Genomic DNA, 13,964 nt, shown 5'->3' with positions numbered 1-13,964 from the left:
CAGTTCAAGAAGGCATCTCACTGCTGCTTTCACAAGAGTAACCAGGGATAAGCAATAAACACTGGCCAGCTGGTGACGTTTGCATCCCACAAGTGAATAAATTTTAAAAAGTTAAAAATTGTAGTAAACGTACTGGAGGAAATAACTATGGAAAACCTTTGTTCCATCGTTATCTCGCTGCTATTACTTTATATTCATATGTTTTCGAAAACGGTAAGGAAGAATGACCTCAGCTAGCTGTATTCCAATTTTAAGACAACCATTATCTTATAAAAATTAGAATAAAAAATTTCTGTTTGTTGGGGAACTGCCACTGCCATGCTATTACTGCTTAAATCTTGACTGTAGTTGCTTTGGTATTATAGGTACCGTACAGAGACCAAAGAATTTCCCACTGGTACAGGGAATTTGAAAATAGGTGCACGAGTAGGCCTTTTAGTCTGTCAAGCCTACTCTGCTATTCAATTAGATTATGGCTGATCATCTATCTCCAATGCTACATTCCTGTGCTATCCCCATAAAGAAACAGGACTAAGACATTCAACCCATCAAGCCTGTTCCACTATTTGATTTGATTATGGCTGATCATCTATGATGATTCCACTAACCTGCACTATTTCCATATCCCTTGATGTCATCATTGTCCAGAAATCTATCTATCTCTAAAACTTGAACATGATCAAATATTGAGCTTCCTCAGGCTTCTTGGGTAGAGAATGCAAAGGTTCACCACCCTCCTGGGGAAATATTTTTTCTCATACACACAGTTCCCAATCTCTCCCAATTTTAGAAATATTCTGCCTTTGTTTTTTCATCCAAAGTGGATAACTTCACACAGTCACATTTATTCTCCATTTACCATGTTCTAGTCCCCTTGACCTTGCATTTTCCTCACCACCTGCATTCCCATCCAGTTTAGTGTCGTCAAATTTGGGAATGTTATGATTAATTCCTACATCCAAATATTTACTACAGATTTTGAGAAGCTTATGACCTCTCACAGATTCTTTTGTTTGACAACCAACAACAGCCTTGCGTCCTGAGAATGATCCATTTACTCCTACTATCTGCTTTCTATCTGTTAACCAATTGTCAATTCCTACTAGCGTATTGTTCCTAACCCCGCAGACTTGAATATTATTTACCCACCTCTTATGTGGGATCCTATCAAAAGCCCCCTGAAAATCCAAATACATAACAGCCACTGGTTTTCCTTTATCAATGTTACAAATAATATCCACAAGAAAATGCCAAAAAAATTGTCAAACATGATTTCCCTTTCATAAATCCATGTTGACTGTGCCCAATTTTATAATTGTTTTCAGTAGATGTATAGATATCACATGCTTTAGAAGAGATTCTGACATTTTCCCTATTGTAGACATCAAACTGACAGGGTCCATAGTTGTCTACTCTCCTGCCTTTTTAAAAAGTGGGATACAATCCAGTTCACAGCAACCTTTGCAGAATCTATATAATTTTGAAAGATAACAACTAATGCATCCACTATCTAGTGACCTCCTCAAATACTCTGGGTTGAAGCTCAGCTGATCCAGGGAATTTATCAAACTTTGACCCAGTTCATTTTTTCAGTGCTGCTTTTTTGCTATTATTAACCTTCTTTTAGTTACTCAAGTTCATAAATCCCTTGTTCACTTTGTATTTCTGGGAGATTATCTGTATCTTCTTTCATGAGGACAAATGAAATGTAACTGTTTAGTTTCTCTGCCGTTTCCCAGTTCACCACTATAAATTCTCCTCTCTGCAGCTGTTATGGGCACACATTTGTCTTTGTTAATCTTCTCTCTTTGGTTTATCTAAAGAAGTTTTTACAGTTTGCCTTTATGTTTCCTACTGGTTTGCATTTGTATTATGGTTTCCTTTCTTAATCAGTTTTTTTTTGGTTCTCTTGCTGGGTTCTCATTTGCTTCCAAACCTTAACCTTTGATCTAGTGCACTCCTTAATATTTTTTGTTAAGCAGTTTGTTTTGTTTTTCCCTTTTGGCTCTTTGTAACAGAATGTGTATCTGTTGTTGACCGTGTAATACATTTTTATGAATTAGCTATTGGCTATCTCCCATCAAATGCTTAAGTGTATTTTCCCAATCCATCATAGTCAACTTGTCCCTCATAGTTTCATTGTTTACATTTATTTAGATTTAAGACTGTACTTTCAGAAGGGACTCTACAGCATATAAACTCACGGTGAAATTCCATTATGTTCTGATCGCTCTGTGAACAATTTGGGCCCTTTATCTAAGGCAAGATATACTGAAGGCAGTTCAGAGAATGTTCACTAGGCTGATACCAGGTATGGAGGGACTGTCTTAGAAGAGAGGTTGAGTAGGTTGGGCCTGTGCTTGTTGGAATTTAGAAGAATGAGAGGTGACTTTTTTGAAACATAGAGCTTCTTGAGATTGTTTCCTTTGTGGGACAGTCTAGGACTACAGAGTATAATCTTAGAATAAGGGGTCACACATTTAAGATGGAGATGAGGAGGAATTTCTTCTCGCAAAGGGTAGTGAATCTGTGAACTCTTTACTGCAGAAACCTGTTGAGGTTGTATTGTTAATTATACTCATGGCTGAGATATACTTTTAATCAGTATGAGAATACATAGGTATGGGGAAAAGGCAGTATAAGAGCTCATGATTTCTTAGTGAGAGTCCGAGTCCGGTGGTAGAATCAGGCAACCTTTATTGCAACACAACTTCATTACAGCTTCAGATCTTCATAGCAAAAAGCAAGCACAGTTTTGGAGTGTCTTAATTTCTACAGTTCAAGCTTAGAGCACACCTCCCACCTTTGTTCAGTATTGGTCTGTAGCTTTGAGTTGTTCCTCTGTGATTGGATCTTTGGTACAGCATTTTATGTTAGCGGTTTGCCTCAGCAGTTTACTTGCTGCTATGTACATGAACTCAAGCAGTAATAGCATGGCAGTGGCAGTTCCCCAAAAAACAGAACTTTTAGACTTCTGTTTGTACACAGTTTAACTGTTGATAGTGACTTTCCATCCTTAACCCAACAGAAATTCTGCACTCAGCAACTTCAACGTACAGCAGCTTGCATATTCCCTGTCAATTCCCCCTTTGATTCTCACTTAAGTGAATCAGAAAGCACACAAGCAAAAGTTAGCTTAGACGTAGTATGCTCTGTGCAGGAAAGGTCTGCTAGTTTCTGTACCTATCATTCATTTCTTCCTGTAATGATATGGGAGGGATGCTTTTACTGTCTGAGATTGGTTTGCTCTCATAATTTTATTTGAATCTTTTCCTCTATTGCTTTCAGTGATTTTTTTTGTATGTGGGTGAATCTATAACTACTTCAGAATCTATATCTATGATTATTTGAATGATCTTGACTAAAACCTGCTTTTAATATTTATTAAATAATTTGAGAGATTCACTACTTAAATGTAATATGAAATATTCTTCTGCATATTCTATCTCGGTTCTGTTACTGTGGGTCTACAGAGCTACTATTGTTCTACTTGTGAAGACTACATTAAACAAATATTTTCCCAAGATCTCTAACTACTGTTGGCCATGTTCTGCTGCTAATGCCATGGACAGCCATTGGCCATTTTGTGCTGCTCAGTCACAGACCTCCCTAACACACTTTCCCACCCCCCCCAACAAACCCCACTTTCGGTAAGGGCTGCCAACCAATTTTGTGAGGTGTCATCTGGTATTCCTTGCCTCATTTGTGCTCGCCACATGAATCCTGGTTGCTTAAATCAAAACAAATGCCGAGGTATGGATATCTTTCGGATTTAACTGATCTGAGCAACATTCCAGCACCTGGATACCTGAAATGTTGATCAGAATGGGTCCAATCTTATGCATTACATCATCGTACAATATCTCTTCATTTAACAGTATTATTCCATTAACTAGACTCTCTCTCAGGAGTGGGAATTTCAATTCTCTTGGGGTTGTAGGAGAGGAAAGAGCACCTAGTGTGGTCGAAGCAAGGGGGAAAACAGATACTGGCACCCACCCTTGTTGGAGGTCCTCCCCACTTCCTAATTTATCCCTTTGGTCGATCTGTCAAGTATTCACTTGCCTTCCGCTTTTTGAACTACACTCACTATTTACTTTCTGACAATTCGCAGTTGAAGAAGTTTCGGTTAAATCAGATACTTTCTTTATCACTAGCAGCATGTTTTTACTTAATTCAGCTACTTGGGCTGAATATTTCCCAGGAATCTGCTTTCCTGCTATTAGGTTTTCCTCTACATTTACCACCGCTCATGTAGTGCAGGTGTTCGCTTGTAATGTTCATTGATCCATTTACAAATAACTCTGGATACGGACTCTAAGACACTCCGTCTCCTTGTAATGGTTTCTCTCACACACTTGTGCTCATTCCCTTCCCTCATCATCAATCCTGACGGGTTTTGTACTTTAACTTTCCGTACATGTTTTAAGACCAGGAATAGCACAGACTCCCATTTACTCTGTGGCCGCCTGATACAGCTCTTAATTATAATTTATTTTTTGCCTTCAACTTACCTCTTCAGGATGATGGGTTGAGACACCTGAATTGTCCATGTGACACATTGCATCGGTGAAGTCCAGCCACTATGGGATGTGATCTCTTTCTCACCCTCGTCTTGTAATATTTTTCCCTTTGTCATTCTTCCCTTGATGTGTTGAGTATAATGATCTGCTCAAATCATCTACATTTTTTTTTCAGTCAATCTATTTGCATAACTTGTTCTAAAATTCACTTTATTCAAATTTAATAACCTCTGAATTCCATAAATTCAGATTCATGCTCCTTAATTTGTTATTTTTTTCTATCCGCAGATCACCTCACTCAATAACAGTAAAATAACACAATACATGAACTCAAAACTTCTCCAGTTCGTTTCATCTGTATCCGTCTTGAGGATACTTCTTCAATATATTTACTTCTTTGCCAGTTTTATGAATGGTTGTATCATTGAGACGTAACTACCTCCATATGCAAGTACCGCCTCAGAGCTGCAATGTCCATGGTATCAAACAGTAGAGCTCTAACAAATGACAGTGTGTTCATCAGGCTTTACCTTTAGCTTATGCTTTCCCCCTCATTTTCAAGATATCTTTATGTCATCATTTTGGGTCCTTTAACTCCAATACGATATCGCTGTTTTAAAGTCAGTTTCTCTATGGATTATGTGTCAGTGTCTTATTGTTTAAACTATGTTTTTGTGCTCTTCAAGGCCACACTAATCCTTTTGTCAAGTTGGTGTATATGTTTGAGACCTGTTCTTCAGTGCACTTCTTTTTCATCATGCATTCCCTCCTGTTTGTTACCACTGAGGTAATGATCACTTTTGCGCGCTTACATCGATGTCCCAAGACCATGTCATGCATTCTTGTCTCACGTTATGATCCTATGAAAAGATCTATGAGATTTTACTTATCTGTCCACGAATAGTCCCAAAGTGTCGGGCAGTGGCTCAATCACCAAATTCAGTTCTCTTAAAAGGAAAGACAAGGACACAAACATCACCAAGAGAAAGCTATCAGTTTCGTACTCTCATCTAACCTTCCTTTTCACTAAAATGCATTTTAACCTCAATTGCAGTTTCAACCCATTATTCTAATTTTTTTTTCCTGCCACTACTCTGCACGCTTAATCACTTTGTCTCATCTAATTTTGCAATTTAACTATTACTGCCTATCTAATTCCAGAGCTCTGGAGAGATGTTAGTCCATAGAACATAATCTTATTATATTTTAAAACAGAAGTCATACATTTCTGTTTGATTCAGGCAAAACATACTTTGTTCGTTCTTTCTCTAAAATGACTCAAATTTTTAAAAAAGTTACTTGATAACTCATTATAGATAAAAACCAAAAGAACTGTAAATCAGGAACAAAAACAAAGTTGCTGGAAAAGCTCAGCAGGTCTGGCAGCATCTGTGGTGGAGAAAACAGAGTTAACGTTTCGGGTCCGGTGACTGTCCGTTCTGAGGAAGGGTCACCGGACCCGAAACGTTAACTCATTATAGATATTTAGATATCGCTGTGTAAATTTGTCCAAATTCAATATTTTGTTTGCTCCCTCAAAGTCACTAACAATTTTTCAATGCATTATAATCAGTAAGACTCTGTGCATGCACTTTATCATTTTCCAGAATCATTTAAAATTTTCACGTCACTATTCCCTTTAAATATTTTAGAATACCAGGCCTCAATATAATTTTCTTTTATCACGATATGCTTAAGTGTAACCAGGTTTAGTGGTTTTGAAATTCCTGATAACCAATACATTTAGTGTTTTCACAGTAGTTCTCTAATGCTGAGATGTGTTGTTAATGAATGGCTTGATGGGTTGAGGATGCCTCATCCATCACTGTGTTGCAACGTTGAAAGTCTGCAGACAGGTTGAGGTATGAAGCCATTGGTAATACCTTCAGGATCTTTAATTCTCTGAAAAACAAAACAGCATCCATCTATTCCACTTCAAGCAGAATGGGTTAATTAGTAGTGGTTTACTGCTGGTTTAAAGGGACAGGGTGAAAACTCCTGGACATTATCACGTCAACAGACTCTTTTCCTCCTGTGCAGAAATAAGTGTGTTATAATTAATAAAGGAAAAGCCCACCTCCTTTTACATTGTACTTAAAAAAAAAAAAAAAAAAAACTCCTTTATCAGTTTTCTCAGATTTTGGAACATGTAATCTGATAATTTTGTTTGAAGAGAATTGCAGTTTCAAAATTCCAATTCCCCTATTACTTGGATACTTTCACACCAATGTGCGTTTATGATGAGCAAATCTTATCATCCAGAATTAAAGATTCACTCATGTTAAAACAGTATTTGGAAGTTCACTCTGGCCAGAAAATGAAATTCCAAACATGATAGTTTAAACATAAAGTTTCTAAAATTAAAATTTACCCAGACCTCTTTCCTCAATCCGAGCCATACAGTACATTAATTTGAGGAAAGAGCAAAAAGTCGTATCTTTTAACTTAATTTTACTTCTTCAATTAGCTTTAATTAATTACAGTCAATTCCAAGAGGTAAACTTTTACCAAGATTTAAGAGCCAAATTTTAAATCAACATTTCATCGCAGATTTTTCCAACCATATATGTTCCATACTGATACAGGCGCACACCAGACATTCAAATCACCATACGATCCCAAACTACAAACTAAACTCAAAAGTATTCCCAGATCTCGAGCTCTGGGAGACAAAACACACAAATTATTCAAGACCATGTTTAACAACCAACAAATGAGGATGCATCCAAACAAGACCACAAAGAGTTAACACTTAATAGAAGCGCTAACTAGTACTCAACATTCACACCCAGACAGGAAAAAGTTATTACCTTGGTCAAATACAAAAGCTGGTCTCTTTCTCTCTCCCTCTCTCTCTCTCTCTCTCTCTCTCTCTCTGTCTTTGGGGCTTTTCGCAATGGACACTGTATTCAAGTACATTCCTGCCAGACATTTGCTAGCTGAACCATGTTACCATATTTACTAGATAACCCTATCTTTATCCTTGGGTGTCTTATGGTGTGTTCATTCACTCCGCATTCCAATGTCTGCTAATTGTGTTACTTGTTCTTTATACGGTTGCATTTTGTACTGGTCAAAACTGGGAACAGGTCATGATTTCACTTCGCTGTCGGACCTGTCCCATGAGGACCAGGGACCACCTGACTCATTCTTTTTCCTTCAAATGGGTCCTTTCTCCCCAGACTCTTTTAATGTTGGCCAGAGACCACTGTCCAGTGGAGGTATGATACTTTTGTCTGATTTCGGCACAGGCTTTGGGTAAGTCAAACTGTTGCTCTATGTAGTCTTTTAGGTTTTGGAGAATTTCATCAGGTGGGGTCCGCCTGCTTTTAATAGTTGTAGGCAACTCTTTGGTCTTATCGTCCACCATTGTACCAGTTATTTATGAGTCTCGAGCTGTAGGCTTTTTCAGCCAGGTCGGTAACAAATTGTAGTCTCTGCCAATGTCAGAGCGTTCTGTAAAAATGGGGCCTCAAATGGGGCATCTACCACTTGGAGAGTTTCAAGATTACTTGGAAGAGAGACCAAATCCAGACAATTGACCGAGAACTGTTTATAAGGAGGAATCCTTACCTCGGGGCCAATATAGCTCTTTTGTCCAAGATTTAGTCCTTTATTCCTCCAGCGATCCTACTGACTATGCCAAATTGTAAGATCTCATAATTTCTTAGTGAGAGCCTGAGCCTGGTGGTAGATTCAGGCAACCTTTATTGCAACACAATTTCATTATAGGGTCAGATCTTCATAGCAAAAAGGTGCACACACAGTCTCAATGTCTTAATTTATACAGTTCAGTTTAAGCTTAGAGCGCACATGCCACCACCCCCCCCCCCACACTATGTTTACTATTGGTCATTGAGTTGTCCCCCTGTGGTTGGATCTTTGGTACAGCATTTTATATAAGCACTTTGCCTCAGCAGTTTACTTGCTGTCATGTCCTGATTAGACTGTTCTGTTCATACACAGTTTAACTGTTGATAGTGACTTTTCATCCTTAACCTGACGGAAATTCTGTGGCACTCAGTAACTTCGATGTGCAAAGCTCACGTATTCCCTATCAGGCAGGAAAGCTGGAGTTGATAATGGTGGAACAATCTTGATGGGCTGAATAGCCTGTTTCTACTTCTCCGCCTTATGGTCTTATTGTCTTTATTTCCCTAAGTAGCCTTTATATTTTATTAATGATCCATTTCTGATCGCATAACAGTAAATCCAAAATAATTCTGTTCGTAGTTGGTTTTTCAGTGCAGTGCTCTGGATATCCATTGAATATGCATTCCAGAAATTCATCCTCCACAGTGTTGGTGCTGATTTGGTTAACCCAGTCCTATATACAAATTGAAGTAGTCCATTATTACTCTGTTTACTCATGTTACCCAGGGGGTGTCATAACAGTCAGTCAGGGGACTAATTTGATTACGGTGCAGTGAATTAGCCAGTCAGTCGGTTGCTTTTAATCACAAGATCACTTCTTGAAGATGATGTGCAACCCAGGATCTAGCCCAAAGAGCAGATGGAATAAACAGTTTAATTTCAGTGCAAGATAAATCTTAAACCAAGTACATATAATTATTAAATGTGTCCTATACTCATCCAAGTCTTTATGTGACACCAATGACTGCACAGTATCTGGCAGTACTTTGTAGTCTGTGTTGTAGTTTGAGACTGCTAGTCACATAAAGAGCATCAATTGGCTATCTGTGAGACAGATGTGATGCTTGGAATTGATTATTTTCATTTGGGTGAAGGCTGTCTCCAGCTTTGTGGAATCCAAGTAAGATTTCATTTTAAAACCACAGGATGATAAAAGCAGTTATTTTTCTCTTTACAAGTCCCCAAAAACACTCTGTCCCTTGATCTGACCTTCAAAGGTACAGTATTAATATCATTTCACAGAGTAATTATCTCCACATCAATTCCACTGCTTCGCAAGTCAAATACATTTTTCACTCAGGATTGTGAATCTTGAGGGAATTTCTGCTGTGGAGAAGTTGTGCTTGCTCGGTAATTAAATACAACCACGAGTGAGATGCACAGATTATTGGAAACTAAAAGCATTGAGAAATATGAGGATAGTGTGAGAAGATGTGGCATTTGCATGTAATCTGTGATTGTGCATGATCTACTTGAATGCGGAGCAGGTTCAATGGGTCATCCGACTTACTCCAACTTAAATAACTCACGCAAAATCTAACAAGTCAGAGCAACTGCAATGTTTACTATTCAACAACATAGCAAATAGATGTTGAAAGAAATGGGATGCTCGCAATCTGAAACAACAACAGAAATTATTGAAGAAACTCAGCAGGTCTGGCAACACATGGGGAGAAAACAGAAGAATGAAAGAATTTTTAAAAAGGTGAAAATTTTAAAAATATTACGTTGCTTGGCTGAGAGCCAGTGTATGTCAGCAAACACAGGATGAAGAGTGAATTAAGATATGGGCAGCAAACCTTTGAATGAATGCGAGTTTATAGCGGCAGAATTTGGGCAGAATGTGTTGGAATAATCAATCCAGTAGTAACAAAGAAAAGAGTGAGAGTTTTAGCAGCAGCTGAGCTGGACGAAGTCAGCAGTGTTAAGTGAATAGGATAGATTATCGAAAGCTTGCATTATGGTCAAATCTGGCAGAGATTGTGAACATTCTGAGGAAGGGTCTCTGGGCCTGAAGCATTAAACTCTGATTCCTCTCCAAGTTGCTGCCAGACCTGCTGGGTTTTTCTAACAATCTCTGCTTTTGTTTTTGATTTCCATTAATCACAGGTTTTGTTTGCTTAGAGGTTGTGAATACATTGGATTAGTCACAGACTGTTGTCAGGATGAGGGATGATGTTGATGGTTAGGAAATCACTTCTAGAATCGAGCCTGATAGCAATACCTTCAAATCCTCTGAATCTTTCATTGTAGGAAATTTCATGCATTATGAAAGATAAGAGAAGCCTTTTGATTATGTTCCAACATTGGATGATTCCATTACAGTTTAGGTCGGTGTCTGCTTAAGAAATGTTCCAGTTCATCACCTTGTGAATAAAAGTTTTCTACATATTTCAAATCTTATTCACTCCCAGATCTAAGCATCCATTTACAGACTTTTAAACTTTCACGAACACAGTTACTTAATAGGTATAGTGCTTTGCATAGCTGAGCTGTGACATTGTTTCTAAAGAAATAACGTTGAAATATATTTATTCCGCTTCTGTACAAACCATTTTCCCTCTTCTCTTAGACTGCCAGTTTAATAACTTTTATATGATGTATTTTTGTTTACTGTGACAGGAATAAAGCCTAGATCAGGATGGGCCATTGATCCATTTGGGCACACATCTACTATGGCATACCTGTTAAAACGAACAGGTATTTCAAATATGCTAATTCAAAGAGTCCACTATTCTGTGAAGAAATACTTGGCTAAACAAAGGAACTTGGAATTCTTTTGGAGACAGAATTGGGGTATGTGAAATTAATATGTTGTATTTAATAGTGCAGTAACCGGTTCTTAAACTTTTTATTGCAAGAAAAAGAAATCAAGGTTTTAATAGCTGCCCTTACCAGTGTTAATTTAAACACCAGTTACATTGTTAATGAAACCATATTTTGTGCTGCTGTATACTAGCAAATTGTCTCCTTGGTAAGGTAAATGTTTTATGATTTCTGTGATGTCATTATTTATGTTGGATCGAAACTGGATATGAATAGATGGAAAGACTCAATGTTTAATACCACAAGAAATTAACACATATAATTCATAGAATCATAGAACCCCTACAGTGCAGAAGAAAGCCATTCAGCCCATTAAGTCCGCACCAACCCTCCGAAGAACATTGCACCCAGACCCGGCCCCCTACCTTATTGCGTAACCCCACATTTACCTTGGCCAACCCACCTAGCCTGCACATTCCTGGACAATTTCAGCACGGCCAATCCATCTAACCTGCACACCTTTGGACTGTGGGAGGAAACCAGAGCACCCAGAGAAAACTCATGCAGACACGGGAAGAACATGCACTCTCCACACAGTCACTCAAGATTGGAATTGAACCCGGGTCCCTGGCACTGTGAGGCAGCAGTGCTAACCACTGAGCAACCGTGCTGCCCCCATTATCAGATAATAATGTGATAGTCATCAAATTCAATCTCCAAAGTAATAATTCTAGAATGCATTTAATGAAAGCGGCATTTGACTTATTAAGTCATGATTAAACCAATAACCTTGATATTCTCTACCATATGCTCTGCTTTTGTTATAAAACATTGTCTCCTACGATGGACAATAAATAATGCCAAGGGACATATGCTAAATATAAATAAGTTCAAAATGTTTCATATGAAAACGTAAATTAACAGGAAGTTATTTTTCCTTCTGTATTTATTGGTGCTAGGGAAGCAAGATGATCTGGAATCTTGGGCTGGTTGTCTGTCTTCATTTGTGATTGCCCTAGATACATGTAAAGGGTCCGTGCTCAGTGTTAAGAGCCATGGCCACTGGTAGAACAAGAAAATTTATGTAAGAAATAGGTGTAAATTGTACGGCTTGTGTAGCCTCCTCCCCATAGCCCTTGATTCCAGACAGCACAAAATTTGTCTATCTGAGCCTTAAGTGTATTCAGCAATGGAGACTTCAATCCTCTCGGGCAGAGAATTCCAAAGATTTTCAACCCTTTGAATGAAGTAATTTCTCTATATCTTAGTCCTGAATGATCAGCCCCTTCAAAGGATACAGGCTACATGCAGGCAGAGGAACCTCGGGAAGAGAACTGGTGTTCCTTTGAGTATGCATAAAGAAGCAGCGGGAACCACCTCATGCCTTTTTTTTGTAATCGTCTTGCTCATTGACAGTGATCAACTGATTAGATCATGAGGTATGCAAAAGTGAGTAGAAGACCTGCCCTTGGTCAAATCCCTACACAATTATTCAAGGGAGACATTCTCAAATGCATCTGTCAAACTGGTTTAACACTTCATCAGCGGTCCTGTTTTCTTCTGCCAAAACAAGTATGAAGAGCATTTCTGATGAAGGGTCTAGGCCCAAAACATCAGCCTTCCTGCTCCTATGATGCTGCTTGGCCTGCTGTGTTCATCCAGCTCTACACCTTGTTATCTCATACGAAGAGCTCACAGACTTCTTTGTGACTAAGATTGAGTTTATTTAGTTGCTATAACCTCATGCACCTCTCCTCATTAAACCAAAACCCACAGCTTTCTGTATCTGCTATCTCGATCAGCTCAGGACCTTTCAGGGCTCATTTTGTCCGTGAAATTCACATCAGTATTCCTTGACAAGATCTGCACTAAATTACTGATGTTATGAAGATATGTTATCTGTAGTGTTAATGTACAATCTCATTATACCATTGATTGAATATCTATCTCTATCTTGGAATTTTCTGAGGAATACGTTGATTGGAGATTGGCTGCAGTGATGAATAATTTTGCATTTACAAAGCTGCTTGACTGAAGTCACTAAATCTACAAATTTTTTTAAAGAGAGGTCACATCCCCACAGTTGGTGGGTGTAATAAAGCTAATGAATTTGAACACAGGCACTCTAAGATAACTTGCCTGAAGCCTTACATTCTGTCTTTTCTCTGAACCTTCTGTCATCAAAGTTTGAGAGGTGAAAGCCCAATTCAAGATCTAGTCAGCACAGTGGAGGATTCTTAAAGGAAAATTCAGAAACTGCCACCACAGTTTCCAGGAAAAGTAATTTCAGATATCCATAACTAGTATGCAAAGTGACTTGGGCTACACACCAAAATTTGGATCATTTATGAATAAGTTGTTTTTTTCCTAAATTTATCTGTTATTTGGCCCAAGTACTTTTGGTTGTTTTCAAACTTTGTGTGCGTTAGTTTGGAAGAAGGGTAGTTTTATATATTTTTGTACAGTTTAAACCTTTAGTCAATTGTTTTTGCAACTTCAGTTGAGTAAGTTTTTTGTTTGCAATAAACTAGTTCATTTAGCACTAAAGGAACTTGGCTGACTTGTTTCTGCTGTTGAGTTACATATTGTCTGATGTATCAGTAATGCCTCTCTTTTTAAATTCAAACTTTGTTGTGTCCTGTGGAGGAGAGGGATAAAGAAAGGCATCAGTTCACCCTTCCACTTCAGTGATAACACTGATTACCTGTCTTCTCTTCCTGGTTCCCATGTTTACTGACATTATAAATTATCGCTTCTCCTGAGGCATTGTTCTTCTCCCTTTCAAAACCATTTTCACTGCCTCTTCTGAAAAAAAAGTGAAGATTTCGTTTGCCTCACAACTTAGTTCACTCTAATCAATGTCACAAGAATGTAAGAACTAAGAGCAGGAGTAGGCAATTTAGCCTGTCAAATCTACTTCCTTTAATATAAGAGATAACAAGGTGTAGAGCTGGATGAACACAGTAGGCCAAGCAGCATCATAGGAGCAGGAAGGCTGACGTTTCGGGCCTAGACCCATCT

The 13,964-nt window shown here is 38.3% G+C and overlaps 1 protein-coding gene across 2 annotated transcripts in view; it reads left to right on the top strand.

Annotated features, from left to right (window-relative positions):
* Positions 1-13,964, top strand: part of man2a1 (mannosidase, alpha, class 2A, member 1) — a 166,989-nt gene that overhangs the window by 42,415 nt on the left and 110,610 nt on the right. For both annotated transcript variants that reach the window (XM_048594912.1, XM_020537284.2), the window contains exon 6: positions 10,800-10,973. In XM_048594912.1, the coding sequence (XP_048450869.1) occupies positions 10,800-10,973 (174 nt within the window). The remainder of the gene's footprint in view (positions 1-10,799; positions 10,974-13,964) is intronic.

The sequence above is a fragment of the Rhincodon typus genome, chromosome 3, assembly GCF_021869965.1.
Source record: "Rhincodon typus isolate 14 chromosome 3, sRhiTyp1.1, whole genome shotgun sequence".
Classification (NCBI taxonomy): Eukaryota; Metazoa; Chordata; class Chondrichthyes; order Orectolobiformes; family Rhincodontidae; genus Rhincodon; species Rhincodon typus.
Note: the sequence above shows the minus strand (reverse complement) of the source record. Positions and strands in the feature narration are given on the sequence as shown.